A 22281-nucleotide genomic window follows, 5' to 3' on the forward strand; every position below is an offset into this window, starting at 1 on the left:
ATAGACAGCACACCACTGATCTGCAGATATTTGCCTTGTTTTAAACATTGCACAAAGATTCCTGTGCTATCAGGGGTACTTCCTGGCCATTGTACTACTATATAGGTATCCCTTGCTTAACACAGGATTTGATTAACACAAAATTAATTGTGGCAAACCTTTATATATTCAGCAGAAGTTTTAATTAATGCAGCTTTTATCGGCTGTCTTTACTTAATATAGATACTGTATTTGATTAATGTGATTTTGATATACATGGTTACATTGAGGGATTAATAACCACATTAATCAAGGGATATCTGTATTTCAAATCAAAAGATTTACATCAGAAACAGTTAGAACATTTAAAGAAAAATACCCTTTTCTGTTTCTATAAACTTCAGCATTACCTCCACTCGGTGATTGAATGAATATATGAGTGCAATCAATTGCACTATAAACACCAGGAAATTTAATGTTATAGTAAGCTTGACTAACCTGTAAAAACATGAAAAAATTAAAAAGAAATTAAACATGACAGCATGATGTATTATATTTATGATATCAAGTACTTTATTAAAGAAAAGTGATATTTTTATATTCATTATAAGGATGACAATATGACATTTTAATATTAGAAAAAATATCCATTAACTTTTATGGAGTAAAATTTAAAGCATCGAAGTTTAACTTATATTGCTGCACGTTTGAAATTATGATCAAATGATATTTTGATATATAATTAAAGACATTATTGATTTATTATTCTTAAATTGAATAAATACTTTCTTGGAATTTGAATATATTCAGTACTTAACTCCCCTATAAGTAAACAGAAATTGATTGCTTTGCAACAAGATGACTGGCTTAAAGAAGTTAAATCTCCTACAACTATCTGGAAAGTACCTAATATTTTTCTGAATGTTGTGGTTGAAGTTTTTAATCAAATCAACCTAATAACTTATTATATCTTTTTTTTTTAATGCAGTATTGAGAAATAAATTCACTTTCTCTCAATTGTTTCAAATCATTTCTTCTCTCATCATAAATTTTTCTTATACAGAAATCACTACATTGATGTTGAAAGTATCGTAAATATTTCAAAAATTCTGAATTTTCTATCATTTCCTCATATTTGCTACTTTGGGTTGCCATTTTAAAATGAGAGCACTAAAGTGCAAATGTCAACTCTCAATTTTAACTCTAACTCAGCCTACCGAACACAGTCATTAGAGATTTATCTCAACTCCCAAAGTCCCTTTCACCATGCTATGTTTTGTTCCTGTCCCATCTTAGCAATTTCATCTCAACAGCATCCAGGCACTCTGCATTTTTCTTAGTTAAAGGCAATGTTTCAATCTCATACATCATGACAGGCCTTACCATCAACTTTTAAACCTTTCCTTTCAGTTTTAGTGGGATTTTTCTGTCACGTAAAATAGCTGACACCCTTCTCTACCTTCAACCTTGTCAACCAGCTTGTATTCCTATGACTGACTTCCCACCCACTACCCGTGCCTTGATCCTTTAAAGAATCCAGATACTTGAATACTTCTTTATTAGCTCTTAATTATATAAAATGCAATATTTAATAGAAAATCCATATCCATCAGGAATGTGAGTGGGAATTTTAAAATAAGTTGTCATAAGACACATTTGCAATGGAAATATTGATAAGAGCAATCTTAATATGTTCGAAAGTTGGATTTTGTGCATTGAAAGTCAATTTCAAAGTTTTAAGAAGCACGGCGAAGTGTTTACTTTTATAATAAAGCCTGACGAAATAGATGAAAATGTTTTAGATTTGCAGTATTTTCAATATCTTAAAGTTTACAGTTTTAATTTAGAAATGATTGAGTTTAAAAGTTCGGTGTTATGGACGGATAAATTCAAGACATTGCGGAAAGATTTGGAAAAATCAGAATGTAATGATCTTTTCATGATATCAACATGTTGCACCTAAGAAGTTTTTATCTCTGTAAAAAATTGGCTTTGCCATTTTGTCCACATTCAGTTCAACTTATAAATGTGAGCAAATATTTTCACACACAAAATTTATTTTAAGTAAGAACAGGAGCAGCTTAACTACTGAAAATTCAGATGTCTTTATTTGTCTTATAACTATAAGCCAGACTTGACTAAATTGACATCACAAGTTCAGCATCAGGGGAGCCATTGATATTGAAGAGAAAAATAAAGTTCATTCAATTATGTCTGTTTTTATAATAATTATAATTTTAATTTTTATGTTTAAAGTTTAAAGCATATTGTAATTATTTTCTCAATAAAATTTATCTTATTATTCACCAAAAAAGACTGTTTTAAAATGAAAATACCACTGACTTGAAACGTCTTCTTAATACACACATTTTGGTTGATTTTGACCCGTAGCCAAAAAAAGGTTTCCGACCCCTGGCCTATGGCATATATTTTTCAGCTGCATTCTAAGAACCTATAACCGTGTGATATAAAAAAATAAAGGATGCTTATCACCACAAACGTTTTCGAACTGCTGGGAGTTCTTCAATCTCACACCTGAAGAACTCCTATAGGTTCTTAGAATGCAGTATTTTACATATCCCGGTGTTCTCCAGTGTAGTGCAGTATATTTTTCAACTTTTATTTATTGAAACATTTTTATAGTTTATAAACTTATATTGAAATATTTTTTTAGCAGGAATCCAGAGATGTCTTCAGATCTTGACGTTGGTATGTTAAACTCTTGTTTTCATTTAAACTAAAATTATGTATGACAAAATCTTGATCATAAAGATTGCATACAGAACAGATTTAAACAAAGGTTTAAATCTGTTCATACTGGGATATTAAGAAGGTTTTATTGTGTTGATTTATCTTCCCCGGGGTTGTTCGAGAAGTTGTTTTCAAAATGCTTTTGTTCAATTTTTAAATCGGTAGAATACAGTCAACTACATGTGTTGAACTTTGGGGGGACAAATGATCACACCACACACACCACACACACACACACACACACACACATGGTCAAACACTCGTGTTGCCATGCATTGACTACATACTAATTTGTAAATTTAAGCCTAAAAGTAAAACATTCAGATAATTATTGAAAAAAATAAAGTTTATACAGATGTGATATTTAATAATAGTCAAATATAATAGCTATTCAATGAAATGAAATATAAGAAAGCATGATTAAGTTTTTAACTAATGCTAGAGATAAATATATTGAAATATTTTTCATTAATTGGTGGTATTATTTTACTATATTAAATGGCTATGCTATTAATTCTCATAAACTATGGATTGAGTATATTTACTGCTGGCCATTAAAATTGCAACACCAGGAAGAAATGATCATATGAACATCAAAATCATATGAAAGGAAGAAAAGGTTGGGATATGCAAATGATTAGTATTTCAGCTCATTTAGACGATGCAGGAGGGACAAACGACATCTGAAGCACTGCATAAAAGAAAAGTTGTGCAGTGGATTTCTCATTCAGAAATCGCTTTGTAAGGTCGGGGTTTCATCAGAATATCATGTTATGCCTCGAATAAGAAGAAGAAATGCTTACCAGCAAGTGTCCGAATTTGATAGAGGCAGGATCATTGCCTATCAAGAGTGTGGATTATCGTTCCGTGATATTGCCACTTCGCACTGGTCGAAATCCAATCACTGTCATGCGAATATGGAATCAATGGGTTGCTGAGGGTCATACTGAACAGCATGCAGGATCTCAACACCCTCCCATGACTAACGTCCATGAGGACAGACATATTGTGAGGTTGGCCATGCAAAACCGTACAACCACATCACGGACCATTAGTCAGGAAATGGGCTTGTTTGCAGCACATCCAGTATCTGCTCGTACGGTGTGACAACGTTTGCAGCAGCATGGACTGTCAGCACGACGACCATTACTTCGGCTTCCCTTGACAATGCAGCATAGAGAGAGATAGCGACTCTGGTGCGCCCAACAACAAAGCTGGATACAGGAGTGGCACAATGTTGTCTTTTCAGACGAGTTCTGGTTCTGCATGCAGCATTCTAATGGCTGTATACGTGTCTGGAGGCTCTGAGGAGACCGCTCATCGCCTGCTTGCATTCGATATCGGCATAGGGGCCCTGCACCTGGTGTGATGGTATGGGCAGCCATTGGGTACACAACACGCACATCTCTAGTTCGGATCGACAGTAATTTGAATAGAGATAGGTACATTTCTGACATCCATGAGGACAGACATATTGTGAGCCAGTCCAGTGTCCAGTGGTTGTGCCCTATCTTCAAGGTCTGCGAAACATCATCTTTCAACAAGATAATGCAAGACCACATGTTGCATGTCGTGTTCTGACCTTCCTTGATACAGAGGGTATTCAATTGTTGCCATGGCCTGCACGGTCTCCAGATCTCTCACAAATTGAAAACATCTGGTCATGGGTTGCTGAGAGACTGGCCCGCCACCTCTCTCCAGCTAATATGGTTGATGAAGTGTGGCATAGACTTGAAGCAGCATGTAATGAGTTGCTTGTTTCTGTCATCCAAGCCCAGTTTGACTCCATGTCTAACCGGATAAGGGCTGTTTTAGCTGCCAGGGATGGAAACTGTTTCTACTAATTTCACACCCCTGTAAACCCCCAAACTGTTTGCAAATTTAATCATTTTGTCTTCATGCCGTACTGTTTACGTACAATAAATATAATAATAATACATACAACAAAAATAAAAATAAATTTATTTTTTTTATTTGCTTTCCTTCTTGGTGTTGCAATTTTAATGGCCAGCAGTGTATTAATTGATTAACTAAGACTTTATAAATCTAGTAAACCTAAATTCAAATTTATCCGTTCCCTATATATCGAAGATAGATATATACAATACAATATTTGGGTATACATTACGAGTATGATTCTGGAACAAATTATGCTCGTTAAGCAAGGTTCCACTGTACTTTCTTACTATGTTTATTTATATATAATAATAATTAATATATATATATCTGAATCATGATGGAACCAGACTATATATATATATATATATATATATTATATATATATAGTCTTGCATTTTTATCAGTCATGTTTTTTTCCGTTTGTGGGGCATTAAAGAATCTGTCCAATGTTGATTGCTTTTCTCTCCGGGTTTTTTGGAAGTAATTAATAGCATTGTCATTGTAGAGACCTCCAAGCCTAGTAACCTCAACTTGGTTTGGATTACATTCTAAGACCATTGTTCTGACATCCTTCCACTTCAAAAAATCTTTAATAGCATATGTTGGCATTGGTCCTCTTTTGTCTTCCTCTTTTTCAGAATAAAACACATTTCACCGAGTTTCTTCTGTCGTCAGATTGGTTTCTGGTTCTATTATGAGGTCTTAAATGTTCTTTGTTTCTCAGATGTGATTTTCATTACTCTTTTAGCTGCTTGAGTCTTCTTGACTATATCTTTCTTAGTAAGATTGTGCCCACCGTAGACCTGTTCAAGCCACACTGGCTGCCTAGCAACATCAGACAGCTGAGAGCACAATGAGGAAAACAACAATTAGATATCCAAAATATCCGAAATCATGATGGAACCAGAAATGTGAGATAGCACAAAACAAAGCAAAAGAAAGCTTGAGAAGTTCAAAAAATGCTTTATCACTGGCAGTCTAATCACATTTGAAAAATCAAAGGAAAAGCCAGTGGGTTTCTTGGAGAAAGTATGTTCTAGTATTACATCTTTCACGTGCTCAAAAGCATAAAATCCATAAAATCAATGGGAAAGATGGACCTGTTCTCTTTCTACTGTATATTAAAAAGTAATGATATAAAAATAATTGACATCCAAAGCATTGCTGACTGCTAGGTAAACCATTTCTGCAGTATCCATCAATATAATGTACCCAAGAAATTTCTAAACCTATAGAGTCCAAATCAAAATACAAACTCTAAATTTTAATTTCTCATTCAGTGAGGAATTCAGTGTGGCATTTCTGAGATGGAATTAGTAACAGCTGTCAGTAACTCAGGAAACAGTACAGCAGTGTTTCCTTAGGTCCAAATAAAATCCACTGCAGCATGTTCAAAAGTTTATTTAAATGAATCTTTTGATTCTAATTAATATGCCTTTGTGTCCTTAACTTAATTTAAACTTATCTCGTCTACTAGTACTTTATCAATTAACAGGACTTATTATACTGTATTTATGGATGCAGCAATTAGGTCTTACAGATCAGAAATAATAATATTAATTTAAATCACCTGAACACACACATTTTTAACATTGTGTTTCGGACCTGTTTGTTCCTCATTGGCAGGCATTTAAAAGACATTGTCGTGGTCAGAATCGCGAGATGGGTGATTCCTACCTTTCTGTGTTGTAACGTATTCCTGTAAATTGAAATTGCTAGCCGTTGGAGAGGAGTCCGTTGGAGAGCGACCATTAGAACGACGATTAGGATAACAGTCGTTGGGTTTAAATCAAAGAGTGGCGATTGGTCGACGATATCATGTTGAGCCCGTGAGCCAAAGACTTTGTAGTGCTGATTGGAGGACGGCCATGGACTCCAACCGATATAAAAGGAGCAACTTTCGGTGGAAAAAAGGTTCCCTTTTGAAAGCTGAAGGCGAAGGCTCTTGTTTTGAATACCGTAAAGAGTGGACTCGGGTTGGACTGTAATGTACTTGCTGTTGTTAGGACTCTAGGATTCTATGATTGTTACGTTTGTGAGCGGAAGTCGCAAGGTGCCCTTTCAACAGACCTGTTACAGAATTATTGTCGGTTATAACTTTGATTTGGTGCTTACATGGAAATCTAGTCTGTAAACGTTGTTTTATTTGGTGTCATCGTGTGTTACTGTGTATTTATTTTCTGTATTTTTGTTTTGTCAATATAAACATTTGTGAGTTGTCAACCCGATTTGGTGTTTGAACTTTACTGACATTTTTACAATTAAAATAAATTTTGTTACAATCATAAATAAATATAAAATTCCAGACAATAAAACAATAATATTCTTACAAATTCTGGGTTTTAAACACATTCCTAATTCCGAGCATATTCAAAATCAGTATTAATCAAATAATTCCATATGTATTCCTGTTTTTTTAAAAAACATAAATAATTAAATAAAATAACTTTTTTGGTTTAAAACTTACACCAAAACATCTAAGGCCACTTGGCTACTGATAGGCCTATAGATTGCTCTTGTAGGCTTTGGCACTATAGTCTTTGGTTGGTTGAAGCAGTTGGATCTTGATTGTAATACGTCTGACCTTGTCTGAGTACGTTGGATCTCGATTGTAATATATCTGAGGAAAAAGACAGGATTTCTTCAATGTCACTGGTGCAAGACTAACGTGACCATTTATTTTTTGACTCAAAACGGGACATTGGTTTATTTAGGTTAATTAACAGGTAGTCAATAAAAAAAACACTTTTTTAAAGTTATTTATTCAGAAAAAGTCAGTTAGCTTAAAAGTTACGAATTAAAAAATATATATACTCGAAACGTTTAGTTATATTTATATTTATCAGAGGAACAAATTTGCTTTAATATAGCTGGTGATGATTTTAAGTAAGAATGAAACTCTTGGCGCGTTTTTTTTTATATTCACCTTAATTATCAACATCGCCTTTAGAACTGAAATTTGTAACTGGGTCTTCTCAGATGGCCACAATTTGTTCATCATAGAAAATACTCTTTCTACTGGAGCATTTGTAGCAGGCAAACATAAAATATATTCAATTAAAATAGAAAAGTTTTCATGCTGAAGATTGTTGGCTTGAAAGTGTTTGAATACTTCCACCCAACGAGTTTCCGTGGAAACATTTAGATTATTCCATTCGGTTACTTTCTGCGATGTAATGTAGTTACAAATTAACGAAAATTCGTCAAAAACTTCTGCATCTTTATTACAGTCAATATATTCCTTTTCAATTAATACATCCAGAGATTTTTGAACGTCTTCCCATGCGGGGACCTTTTTTAAATCTGCCCAATAAAATATTTCCATTTCTTTGGTAAGAAAGCAAGTCCACTGCTCCAGATATTCATGGCTTGTTTGATAAAATTCTGTAGCCGCCCTTTTCACAAACTCTTCATCTATGTCAGTAACATTATCTTTCGATTTTACCATTAATTGATGGACCATAAATGGAAGAAACTGATTGGTCTGTTTCTGAGTCAAATTGTCTTTTAGTTGATTGATTTCTTTTGCAGCTTCAATTGCCGATACAGTCTGACCTTCCAGTTTCAATTCAGCTTGATGAAAACTTGCTGACAGAGCGTGTAAAAAATAAAGCCACAATTCGGATGTGGGATCTTCAAAAAAGTTTTTTAGTAACAGGGGACATTTTTCAATACTCAAAAAGTAGTTTTTTAATGGCTGATACATTTTTAAAACCCTTTCCAAGGCAGGCATAAGAGCAAGCCATCTAGTTTTGCTATAGCCAAGCATTTGTTGATATTCCGTTTCAGTTTCGGCGCAAAACTCCTTTAGAGCTTCAACTCGAATCGTGTAAACATAAAAAAATGAATATATCTTCACAATAATGCTTTCGTAATCTAAGGGTAGCCTGTCTGCAGCAGATTTTATTGCATTGTGAATTACATGGGCTCCACATCCAATACCTATCAATGGCTTTTTCAGTGATGATTGCAATTTCGTTAACACATTGTTAGTTCCTCGCCTAGCCGCACCTCCGAAATTGACGCTGGCATTGTCTCCGCAAAATGCCACAACTTTTGCTGTCAAATTATTATCTGTCAACACTTGGTTTAAATAATCGACAATGATGTCAGAAGTCTCACCTGGTTGGTCTTGGAGATCTAAAATTTTTACTTGCACACCTACGTAAGGTTGAAAAAAGCGCACTAGAATAGGGTATATTTTCTTGTTACCGTGGTTTGAAGCGTCGTTTAGTATTGTAATACAATTGGACTTATCAAGATCATCTTTTAATTCTTTCATTGCTGTAGGCATCAAAACATTTACTACAATAGCTTCTGATTTCGTACGCGCGCATGTAAATTTGGGATCAAAACATGATTGAATTAATTTCGACGCACAATCATTAGAGCGAAAACTGTGGTTTTCTTGTATCGTATGATAAGCCCAGACGCCTTCTGCTGCGGCGATATCCAAATCCTTTAAAGTTGGTGCGTCCTATTTCTTGAAAAAGGTTAACATCGAAGAACTCGAAGCGGCGGTACGATCGGCATTTTTATGTTTTTCAGACTTTAAATGCTGTTCAATATCACTGGCACCACCATGGGAAACGCTAAATTCTGTACACTTTTCACATCTGACATCTGAGGGAGTATTTATTTGCTTGATAAACGGATATTTTGCTTGTAAGTTAACATTGAACGTACACTTGCGTTTCGGCATTTTAACTTAAATTCTTTTGTTTTGGAATCATAAGTTATTTACTAGGTACATGAGCATCAAACAACAACAAAACAAATATCGAGAAGTGGGCGAACGAAAAATCTGCCAAACAATTAGTCAACAAAGCGCGAGCGATGACGTCTTCGTCACTCTCGGCTATCGTCGCGTCAACCGATGACGCGGTTTGCTCTCGCACACCGATCGCGTCCGGCCGGCTCGACTACTCAAATTTTTGCGCGGTTTCAGAAAACGGGACAATTTTGCGTCCCAGAGTTCATTTCGGGGACACCGGGACTCGTAACTCTAAAAAGGGACAGTCCCGTTCAAAACGGGACGTCTGGTCACATTATGCAAGACTTTCTGGTGGTGTCTGTAGATGTTCGCGCCCGCAGTATTCCCCTACGAGTGCTAACGATACCTCATGTTGAAATGTACCCATCGTTCAAATCGGGTTTTGACTGGTGGTTTGGTTGCCTCAGAGCTTGTTCTTCATGAGGTCTCCTTTTTCGTGTTGGTTAGAATGCATGTTATAGGGTCAGTGACAAAAGCTGGCTTCAGCTGGTCAATGGTGACAGTTGTTTTGTTTAACTTATTTTAATTTATTTGTTTAATGTTAGTTGTTTCGTTGCCATTAATGTTTATCCTGAATGTCTTGCTAGAGCGTTGAAGTATTCTGAATGGTCTGTCGTATGGGGAGTGCAGATGTCTACGTATGGTATCATGGTGTACAGAGATGTGCAAACAGGTCTGCAGATCTCGGAATACAAACATTTGGTGAGTGCTGTGATTGCACGATGAAACAGGATGTAATCATCACATTCTGCACTGGAGATCAGAGATGAAATTCGACGTTTCTATCATACTGTTGTTGGTGGTTACAAAAAATTCTCCAGACAAGTGCAATGTTTGCCTGTAGCTCAGCTGCGGTTGCATCAATGTCGTCTTTGTAGACGGTTCAGATTCCCAAAAGTACGATGGGCAGGTCGTTTGTCCAGCGATTGGAAGCGTGACACTTGATTGCTGCCTTGAGTTGCCAGTGGAATTGCAATTATTTAGTTGGCAGCTGGATGAAAGGCAGTGGTGTGGATCCTTGACATCCCTGTCAGCACTGTCGGTGCTTTAAACAGTGGACTCAAATTGTCATTCCTGGTTCGTTGTCAGATTCTTGGTGGGCAGAGCCAAGTGCCAGGAAGTTGATCACCTGCGTGATAGACTCTAGATGAGACAAGGCATCTGCAGGGATGTTGCTGGCTCCCTTGACATGATGGATGTCTATGGTGAATTGTGCTATAAAATCTAAGTGGCGAAATTGTTGGGGTGATGCTTTTTCGGGTTTTTTCCTTTAGGGTGAAAGTTAGTGGTTTATGGCCAGTGAATAGGATAAATTGCCTTCCTTCCTTCAGCATGTATTTGAACTTCATGATAGCAGTATAAGCAGCATACGACTCAAGGTCATACATATGTGGACCACATTTCTAGTGATTCTGAAAGTTTCTAACTGAACAATGCTAATAGATGCCAGTGTCCATTGATCATCTGTTGTAAGGATGTTCACGCAGTGGTGGATGACACATCTACCAATAAGGATAGAGGTATGTTTTGTGATGGGTGGGCCAAGAGTGTGGCACTAGCAACAGCGTTTTTTATGTTGTGGAAGGCACTGTTGGCATCAGGGGTTCACTCAAGCTGATCTTTTGGACCCAGGTTGTCCTGTAGGAGTTTTTTAAGTTCTATGGTGATGTGGGCTGTGTTGCATACAAAATGGCAATAAAAATTAACCAGTCCCAAAAATCGTCGTAAATCGCAGACGGTAGTTGGCTTCGGTAATTGCCTTGATGTTTTGTGATAGTGGACGAATTCCTTTTGAGTTGACTAGATACCCAATGAATTGCACTTCGTGTTTGCCAAATATGCACTTTGATGTATTGATTATGACTCCATAGTCACGAAGTCTGCATTTGCAAACTTTGGTAAACAATTTGCATAAGTGCTGTAGATATTCGGCTTCATCTCGGGACACTATGAGCATGTCATCAATAAATACTTAGCAAAAAATTGACATCACAGGTAACTTCGTTCATGAAGCGTTGCAATGTTTGTGCGGCATTGCACAAACCAAAAGACATAAGTTGAACTCATATAGTCCAAACAGTGTGGTGACGACCATCTTAGGTATATCCTCTGGGGCTATAGGAATATGGTGAAAAGCACGGACTAGGTCAATGGTTGAGAAACAATGACAACCGTGGAGAGTAGATGAGAAATCCTCTATGTGAAGAACAGCATAATAGTCAGGAACAGTTCGTGCATTAAGTAAACAGTAGTCACCGCAGGTCACCATTGGTTGTCCTTCTTCAGAACGAGGTGTAATTGCGATGACTAGCTGATGGTAGCTAGGTTGGCAAATTCCTTGAGAGAGCATGAACTCAAATTTACACTTAGCCAGTATGTACTTATCTGGTGCAAGTCGCCAGGGTTTGCAGTGTACTGGCTGTCCAGGTGTTGTGATGATGTGATGGACCGTGGAATGTCAGATGGGTGTGATGGTTGAAGATGGACGTGTTGTTTCGGGAAAGTCACTCAGTAGTCAGTGGTATGGCGAGTCGCCCAGCAATAGTCCAGACAGACAATGTAGTGATGCTGCAAATATGCCCATGGCTTACCAGTTTCATGGTTGAGTTGATGAGACATTTGTTGCAAAGGTCTGGAAGAAGTCCATAATGGGATAAAAAGTCAACTCCTATTAACAGTTGTGCAACGTCTGCGACAATGAATCGTCATATGAAATTCCGTCGAAGAGAAAAATCGGGTGTGATTGTCACATGGCCGTATGTTTTGATTGCCATTCCATTCACTGCGAAGAGTTGGTAATCTTCTACATAGCACCTTGGAAAGTGTGAAGCTGGATAGACAGAGACGTCGGCACTAGTGTCAGTCAGGAATGCCACTTTGGATGTATGGTTAGTGATGAATAGGCAACGGTTTGGATTTTCAGAATTAGTCACCATCTCTACTGACTCCTGTTTTCATTTCCCAGCGAACAAGGTGGTTGGCATCATCGGGCATTTGTGCCAAATTTTGTATGGTACCAGCAGATACTGTTAGGAGAGGCGGTAGGCAGAGAGTGTCGACTGAATCTGCCACGGCTTGGATGACGGCGGTAAGTTGGGAAATGGCCATATCGTCCCGACATCTCGGAGATTTGTGTTGAGAACTCTATGATTTGCGTTTCGAGCACAGTGATCTTGGGGTTTCTTGTAGCACAGGTCGTAAATGTGGCAGACATGTTTGGTGTTGGAGGGTATAGTTCGCTAAGATGATCAGCAATCTTAGCAAGGGATTCGAGCTTCTGCATATCTGCGGGAAAACGGGATAACTAAATACTTTTGAGTAAATCATCCATAACTGTAAACCCACAAGTGTTCTCAAGCATCTGAGAAACTGCGATGGCGTGCAGTTGCCGAGCTCTTCTGTACATAAGAGCTTTTCGAGACATTGAGTTTCAGACTGGGACATGCGGTTGATCAGTGTCAGTTTTATCGCTTTGTACTTGTTGGTGTTTTGCAGCTAATATATCCTGCACTTCAGTAGCCATGTGCTCCGATAAACTCGCAACCATGTAGCTATATTTAGTTTCGTCATGAGATACATTAGCAAAGATAAATTGACTCTCTAGCTGGGCAAACCATAGAGTCAGGTTTTTGGTCCAAAATGGCAGAGGCTTAACTGCCACATGGTTGACAACAGGTTTGCTCATTTTCATCATGTACCTGGTCAAATGTTGCTAATATCTCGAGTGAAATTTCTGAATTTCAATAGGAATTAAATGTTCAAAAGTTTCAAATGTTCGGGTCACCAATGTAGGCTATGGTCGTCAGGCACTATAGTCTTTGTTTGGTCGAAGTGGTTGGATCTCAATTGTAATATGTCTGACCTCATGAGTCACCTCCAGGATTTCTTCACTGTCACTGACGTCGCCACTACGCAAGACCCTCTGGTGATGTCTTTAGATGTTCATGCCCTCACTCTCTTTAATGTGCATACTTTGGGTTTTCCACATTGGAGCTGTTTTGATTATTCAGTAGCTCACTGTTGAGTCACTTGGAGTTTGGAGTTGTCGTTGATAATATTTTCTAGTGTTTCAGTTAATCAGCTTGGAATTTCCATAAAAATATTTTCTTGGATGTTACCATTCAAGAATACTGTTGTGATGTTGAGTCAATGGGCCTCGAGATCAAGTACAGCTGCAAGTGCCATAACTGTTCAAATGGAGCTAATTGATGGCAAATGTTTCTTTGTAGTTTAGGTCCCCATTTTGGGTGTAGCCGTATGCAACTAAGCTTGCCTTGTGTTGCTCCAGTGTTGCGTCAGGGTTAAATTGTTTTGCAGGACAAGGTTGCAGCTGACTCTATTAGGTAGTTTATCATTGAATCATTTTTGAGTAACAAGCTAATTTCCTCTTTGGAAGCTGCCTTCCATTCATTAGCTTTGGGGCCATGCAGAGCCTGATATAAGGGAACTTCAGCAATGCCAGAAAAATGATGGGTGATGCTGACTTGTTTGTTGCTTTCTTCATTTATAGCTATTTCATGAAACTGACACATGACACATTTATTTTTTCAAGTCTACTGTGATTTCTGGTTTTTAGTTTGATCAGCCATCCCAGTCTCAGTGGCATAACATGGGTGTCAGCCGCCCAGGGCGGAGGAAAATTTTGCCGCCCTCTTATTTAGGTATTTTTACAAGATATTATTAGAAGTATCAAACACAAATTCGTGTTAATAACAACCACTTGGCTTTTTTCCACCTTTATTTAGTTGATTACACTGGTTGAGGTACGCAAATGTTCTTTTCCTTTCTGTTCTTTCTGGTGGTATTCGCCGTTTCTATAACAATGGTCTAAATCAACAATAGCCATTGTTATAGAAACGGCGAATACCACCAGAAAGAACAGAAAGGAAAAGAACATTTGCGTACCTCAACCAGTGTAATCAACTAAATAAAGGTGGAAAAAAGCCAAGTGGTTGTTATTAACACGAATTTGTGTTTGATACTTCGAAGAATAATACAACACGGTTTCACAAAAATCAACAAATCAATCAATCAAGATATTATTATTTATTGTGAAATTTTGCCGCCCCCTAAAAGTGCCGCCCGGGGCGGGCCACCCCTACCACCCTCACTACGCTACGCCACTGCCCAGTCTCTTCTCATTGGAGTTTGATCTTCCCGAGTTGCAGAAGTTCCCATCATCTGCATGTGGACACTGGCAGGTTGACAGTGTAATGTAGAGGATGTCACAATATGACCTCTGACCTATGTATTTTTAGTTTTAGTGTTAGTTTTTAGATCAAAAAAGCTGTCTCAATTATAAATGTCCACCATCTCTCCATCTCCATAATGACACCCAAATTTTAAAAGGTTGTAAGCCCAAGTACCATCACCACAGCAAAATCGATCTCAAACTGATCAGCCATGGGGTTCACATTCTTTGTCTCTCATATTTTATTGTTTCAATAAGGATGAATTCATTCAAAGTTGAATATGCTACACCATAAAAATTATGATATTTGGTGCTTCAAACTGAAGCAGTACTTGAAAGGGACAGTATGTAGGAATACACAGCAGTGGGTTATTACCATGTATCACCATAGTCACTAATAACCAGAATATGACAGCTGGACAAAAAATGATTGTAAGGCAAGATCAAAATATTAATTTTGAGTCTGTCTGAACTGAAACACAAAGAATTGTATAACATTGAGGATTTCCAAAAAACTCAGATCAATTTATCAATCCCACAGTCCAGCCAAGAAATCCTCTCTCATAAAAATGCTGATTCTTCCAAGCTGCATGAAGGTGACCTTCATGATCACATTGTAAAGATTTTAGACACTGCAGACAAACTTGCCAATTTAGGAATTAATGGTAAATGAAGAACTCCTGTCTGTGTTATTATTATACAGTCTGCCCAACAGTTTCAACACCTTCCAGAACCTTAAAAGTCAAAATCTTAGAAGAATATGAAAGACAAGCTTCTTGCAAATCACAAAATAATAATGCTCTCACTGTCTTCCATCAAAATGATCAATACAAGTACTAAAAATCAAACTATATAGAGAATACTGAACAAGGATTAAAACTGTGGTGCATTTTTTACTAGAAGGCTGTCCACAAAGAAAAAGACTAGCGAGGTTCAGGCTGAAGTTTTAAATGCAAAAATGTGTACATCAGACATTCAGTGCTGATTTCCTGTAACCCTAGAAGTTTGACAATGGCATTTGGAAAGTCAGTGGAATCATGCTCAACATTCCAAACACCATTGTCAAACTTCTAGGCTTACAGGAAAGTGGCGCTGAATGTGTGATGCACACGTTTTCACATTTAAAACTTCGGCCTCAACCTTGCTACTATTGCAAAGAGAAGAGGAAAGAGAGCCAAGATCTGGAAAGTCTCCTCATAAGTGAACGTACTTCTCCCACTGGAATGTCTAACAATGCTTGATGTCTCAACAGTGGAGCCACAAGTTTGGAGCACACGTGTTCCAAATGAGAAAAGTTTTTGGACTTATGACCTATTCCTAATGCCAATTGGGATCTCTGTAATGACCAAATCATATCCATTGAAGCAGTTGGTACTGCCCAAATTCGTGTGAACACAGGTAAGAAGGGGAAATCCTTTAACCTGCTGAACACACTTCATGTGCCATTGCTTTGCATGAACCTCTTATCTATCTTCAAAATACAGACAAAGGCTACAAAGTGAAATTCAATCAATTCAGTGTCCAAGTCATCCACTTGAAATTGCCCATACAGATACATGCAAACCCATGAGGAAGAAATCTCCTAGCAGATTACTTTACTTCATCATATTTGTTAATTATAGTTGATGGAACAAAGTAGATTTTCTAAAAAGCAAACATGAACTATTCAGCACATTTAAAGACATCAAAGTCTATCTAGAAAATCAAATAGGTTCAAGAATCAAAACAATCCAAAGTGACAATAAAGGTGAATATTGTAGCAAGACAATGAATAACATTTTCAAGCAACATGGAATCACTCATTGAACATCAACTGCCAGGACACCACAACAGAATGGACTCACCAAGTGCAAAAGTCAAATGCTGGTTGAGATGGCATGGTGCATGATGATCCATGCACACACCCCTACCTTTTATTGGGCTGAGGCCATCTTCATAACTGATTCCCTTCCTTAAGAATTGATGGCAAAACTCCATATGAATTATTTAAAGGGTATCCCTAATGCCAGCCACTTCACATCTTTGGAAGTGGCTCACAATAATCCAAACAAAGGCAGGTTTCATGAGCACAACCTTGCATTTTCATAGACTACATAAATAAACATCATCATCAAACCCGATATATTTTAAAGCTATCGTCCAACCAAAGCCGAATATTATCGGGCTAGAAATGACTATAATATTAATAATTTATAAGACAGTTTGGCACTAGAGTTAGGTGTTAGGCACCATCTCTTAATAAATTTAATAATTTAATTCAAATAATTTAGAAGTACTGGAAGAAAAGAATTGGCCCAGAGCAGGACTCAAACCCGCAACTCTTGCTTACCGTGCATATGCGTTGCCAATTACTCTACCCAGACCTCCAGTATATATAAGCTTATGTTATAACCATCGACGGTTATTACAACATTGGCTGGGGACGCATCCAGTGCCCTTGTCCTGTAAACATCTCCCAAGGCACTTCTAAATTATTTAAATTAAATTATTAAATTTATTAAGAGATGGTGCCTAACGCCTCACTCTAGTGCCAAATTGTCTTATAAATTATTATAGCCATTTCTAGCCCGATAATATTCGGTTTCAGTTGGACGATAGCTTCATAGACTACTCTGAAATCTTGAATGCACATTGCATTGCCATTAATGGACAAGAAAATGTGACTATGTCAAGATGTCAAATTCATTGAAGAGACATCTTCAACAACAACCCATTTAAAGACTTCATCAACACAGAAAGACAACTTTCTCACAATTACAAATCAACCTGACACAACAGAAGTAACTGTCCAATCAATCCAAACAAATGACACAAGAAAAGCATGGCATTATTATTTACTTTTTGAAATTATGCAGTAGATTTAAATAAAGATATTGAAACTTTGAAGTACAAAAATATCAAATGTTGTTCCCTTTTTTTGTTAATTTAAATAAAGCTGTTTTAGTTTTCATTCATGTTAAATTAATTAATTAATGTCAATTCTTTCATAAATTTAAAAAACTTTTTATAATTTTAGAAATATCTGGCATGAATAAAAAATTGAAATCCTGAAATTAATTAACATTTGTGATTATTTTCTTTTTATTAATGTTTTCAAATAAATTTTTCAGGTTTACAGAAACGAAGTTTAAGAAGAAAGTCAAAGCCCGAGACGACAATTCAAAGTGTTCCCATGAGAAAGTCAAGTGATCGAAAGGCAAAAAAGAGGCATTTAGTTGAAGGGTATTGTACTTATTTTGAATTTCTAGGTTTTGTAATATTAAATAAATATAAATATGTTTTTATTATATACAATGTTAGAAACTCTTAGTTGATTTATGAATTTAAAAGAGTTTCTGAATATCAGAAGAATATTTGTTTAAAAATATATCTAACAATGAAAATAAAAGCAATATATAAAATATTAATATTAAAATTTGCAAACAAAAATATTATTAAATAATAATTATTAATACAAATTTATTTTAACAGGTGTCCAGAATTTCAGAAAATTCAAATATTAGAGAATGATGAAGAATCTGTGACGACGTATGATGACGATAAAACTGTGTCAGAAAATAAGCCAACAGACAAATCCTCGTCAGAGAAGGTACAGAGTGAAATTTCATTGTCCACTTCGATATTACAAGCTAAAATGTGCAATGTTAAGATTCCATTAGTACCGTTAGAATATACAAATCTAATGGATTCTCGTATACTAAATGAATTACGAAACTTCAGAACTTCATTGACCGTTTCGGAAGAAATTAAATCCGTAAATACTCAAGCTTTAAACAAACAACAAAACAACAAAACTTTACTGATACAAAATAAACATGCAACTGTTCGCTCACAAAACGAAAAACAAAATAATGCATTTTCATTGTCAGAAGAGAGAAAACTTTCAAATGCTTACATGTTGAAAGAGAAGCAAAGCTGCAAAGACGTGAAAGAATCTGCGTTATCTGCGGGACATTCAAATGTTGATATCTTACATGGAAAAGAAAATCATAAAAGTGAAACATATAAAAAAGAGACAGAAATTATAAATCAAAACATACACGAGAAACAAAGCAAATGTCTGCCAACTTCTTTCAAACAGACTAAACTTACTAATTTTTATGCATTGAAAGAGAGTCTTAAAACCAAGGCTTTAAATGCAGCATTAAATTCAATTAATTCTACAAGTAATATATTAAACAAAAAACGGAATACCAAAGATTCAACAGATTGTTCAAAACAGGGTAATATAAGTGTTCAAGCAGTGAATGAACATGAAGATACCAATATTAAAATCACACATGTCCATACATTAAATGAAGATGAAAACACTAAATCTTCATTTTCACTATTAAAACAGATTAAAATTGAGAACATTCATACATTGAATGAAGAAGAGACTCTCAATTCTCCAGCTGTACCTTTAGAACAAATTAAAATTACAGATGTTCATAGTCTAAATGAACAAAAAAACATCAACCCACCAGTAATTCCAATAGAAGCATTTAAAATTACTAACATTCAAACAGTAAATGAAGATAATGTGAAATCTTCAACCACACCATTAGAGCAGATGAAAATTACAAATGTTCATACATTGAGTGACCAACAAATGATCAAATCTTCAGTTGTGCCATTAGAATTTATTAAAATTCTGAATGTTCAAACATTAAATGAACAACAAAATACAAAATCTCTCATGGTATCTTCAGATCCTATAAAAACTTCAAATATTCATACAACAAATGAACAGCAAGATTTGAAATTGTCTGTGCTACCATTTGAAACTATAAAAATTTCAAATGTTCACACATTAAATGAGCAGCAAAATACAAAACCATCTTTGGTACCCTTTGAACCCATAAAAATTACAAATATTCACACTGTAAATGAACAGCAAAATGTGAAACCATCTCTGGTACCTATAAAGATTTCAAATGTTCACACAATAAATGAGCAAATAAGCATGAAACCCTCTACGGTATCCTTTGAATCTTTAAAAATTTCAAATGTTAATACACTAAATGAGCAACAAAATGTTAAATTTTCTACAGCACCTTTAGATCAGATTAAAATTCTGAATGTTCATTCTTTAAGTGAACAGTCAAATATTAAGACCCCAGCAGTACCTTTGGAAAGTGTAAAATTTACAAACAATCAAACAGTGAGTGAACAAAACCTCAAACCTCCAATTATTTCTTTAGACCAAATAAGATTTATTAATACTCATTCATTGAATGAAGCACAGAACATTCAACTTCCTGTGATACCTTTAGATCAATTAAAAGTCATGGGTGTTCATACAATACAGGAGAAACAAAATACTAATTTTCCAGTAATACCTGTAAACTCAACAAATCTCTCAAATATTCAAAAATTTAACGAATTACAACATTTAAAAGTGCCAGCATCCGTGGAACAGAATAAGTTAGTGAATTTTCCTCCTCTCTCCAAATCAAACGTTCCTATAATTTCTACATTACCTCCACAAAATAATAATACGAATGTAATAAATGCTGTACCCAAAGTTCTAACTGTGAATCCAAATGTGAATTTTACTCTATTAGGAGCCAATGAATCCCATCCAAACTTTGGATTTGTCACAGATCAAATACCAGCAGTTAATAATTCTGTTGTGACAAGTATTCCTCTTACTACAATTAAACAAGATTTTAGTAATATAGTTATGTCAGCAAAATCTAACGTGTCCACTGTTTCAAATAATAATGATATGCCTCTTCAACCACAAGTTTTCAAAATTAAATGCCCTCATACACATTTTCCTATCATTTCAGTGTCTAATGCTTCTTCTATTCCAAAAATTTCCAATGTCATTTACGTGCCAATCTCAGAAGCTCCTTTGTTGAATGCTTCGAACGTTTCACCAACTCCCATGATTAATTTGCCTACGTCAAGTCAAAGTGCATTTAGTAGAAATTTTACCCGAGGTATTCTAAACACTAATATGTCTAACACCAGTGGATTCATAAAAGTCACTCCAAATTCTGCTTTACAGGAAGCTACTCAAATTGTAACTCCGAAGATTCCTTTAGATCCACTTCCTCTGAAATCAACTGCTACAGCGAAGACCAAAAGTATTTTAATGAACATGCTGAAATCCGACGGATCTAATTTGTCCAGGATAGAAAATGATGCCAGCGGCAGAAGAATGACTAAGCTTTCAACAGTCGGTGACACACAGACTGTTTGCGGCATTCCTGCTGCCAGGAAAGTGACCATACCTCTTTTTCAAGCCAACAGTTTAACAAATAGCGAGTTGACACCAAATACAAATATTCTTAATAAAAATACATTACAGTCTGTAGTTATGGAACATAACTATGCCTTGTCTTCAGGAACTGTGAAGGAAAAAATTGGCAAAATGCCCAGAAAAGAATGCAAATGTGATCAGACTGAGTCTTCAACTAGTGATAGTGATAGTGATAGTTCTACAGACAATGACATCTTAAATTACGACGACAATCTTTTAAGATTGATGGAACCGGAAGTAGTGTTGTTAGAAGGCACTGGGAGTTTTATCTTAACAAAGGGTGGAGATTTAAAATATCTGAAACCTTTCCAACCGATGTACTCGAGGCATAAACCCTTGAAAGACATCAAAAACGAGCCAGCGCGTAAGAAAACGGCCGAATTCAACTGTAACAACACGATAACTGGGATCATCCTGGATAAGAAACCACGACCAAAGAAATTTGTACCCGTGCAACAGAAATTCGTTTTTAGAAACGGCGAGGTGGCCTCGAGCCTCCTCCAGTCCTGTTTTGTGTGGCTGGACAGAATGAATAAGGATCTTCTGAAAGACGGTGTGGTTAATTTGGCAGAAGTCCCTCTGGAAGAATTGTTTCTTCTAGACGATTACAAACCGGTTGTTCAGTCTTCTTCCAAATACGTAAGAAACGAAAACACCAAGAGAATAGAAGAGACAAGAAAGAGAAAATCTCGTATAATGAAATCTCCAGCTACCGTTGGTAGTCCTAGAAACGAAGTCAGCAAAATGGCAGAGGTTTTGAGGTTGCTTCAGGATAGACGTAAAGCCTTAGAGGCACTGAGATACAAGAGAAAACTCTTTCGAAAAAGTTTCTTGCCAAAGCCCGATAACACTAACACTGGCAACATCCCTCAGATTTCCACATTGGTAAATTACATGTAAAAAGTGTGATTTTTAAAGCATATCTGTGTATATAAAGACTTTCTTTTGAACGATGCCACCAGTTTGTGAATGAAGTACAGTACTGAAGAAATGCTTTCATTTTCTTCTAGATACAGTATGTGTTGGTTGCCTGCGCACAAATTGACATTTCGTTTGGCATTCTTTTGTGTCCACCTTTTAAAACTATTCACCACGAAATATTCGGACTACAAAAAATTTATTGTTATTGTGAATGTCTGTGATTTGAAAAGAATTAAATACATTTTAATAACGAATGTTATCTCGGGTATACTTTTGTTTTGTTTTAATTTGTATCATCTGTCCGGATTGATTGATTGATTCTCCTATTTTCTTGAAGGATTCAGGTTCTAATGTAGTTTGGAACCACGTGATTTTTAATGCTTTTAAACTTCAAATGCAATTCGTGCTATTGACAATTAGATCTCAACGCTCGATATTATTTCACTTCTCGCATTTAAGCACCAGTAGTAAACGCCATGTTTTACAATGGCAGATTTATCGGTTCTCTTACTCCTC

At 36.2% G+C, this 22281-nt stretch overlaps 1 protein-coding gene across 1 annotated transcript in view; it reads left to right on the plus strand.

Annotated features, from left to right (window-relative positions):
- The window catches only part of LOC136977598 (uncharacterized), a 33565-nt gene extending 11546 nt beyond the window's left edge, over positions 1 to 22019 (plus strand). Inside the window, exons 2-4 of the mRNA XM_067273126.1 lie at positions 2654 to 2688; positions 17705 to 17816; positions 18066 to 22019. Of these exons, the coding sequence (XP_067129227.1) occupies positions 2667 to 2688; positions 17705 to 17816; positions 18066 to 21744 (3813 nt within the window). The 5' untranslated portion in view covers positions 2654 to 2666 and the 3' untranslated portion in view covers positions 21745 to 22019. The remainder of the gene's footprint in view (positions 1 to 2653; positions 2689 to 17704; positions 17817 to 18065) is intronic.
- Positions 22020 to 22281: the final 262 nt, after the last annotated feature.

This window comes from Centruroides vittatus, unplaced genomic scaffold (assembly GCF_030686945.1).
Source record: "Centruroides vittatus isolate TY-2023 unplaced genomic scaffold, ASM3068694v2 contig_461, whole genome shotgun sequence".
In the NCBI taxonomy this organism is placed as follows: domain Eukaryota; kingdom Metazoa; phylum Arthropoda; class Arachnida; order Scorpiones; family Buthidae; genus Centruroides; species Centruroides vittatus.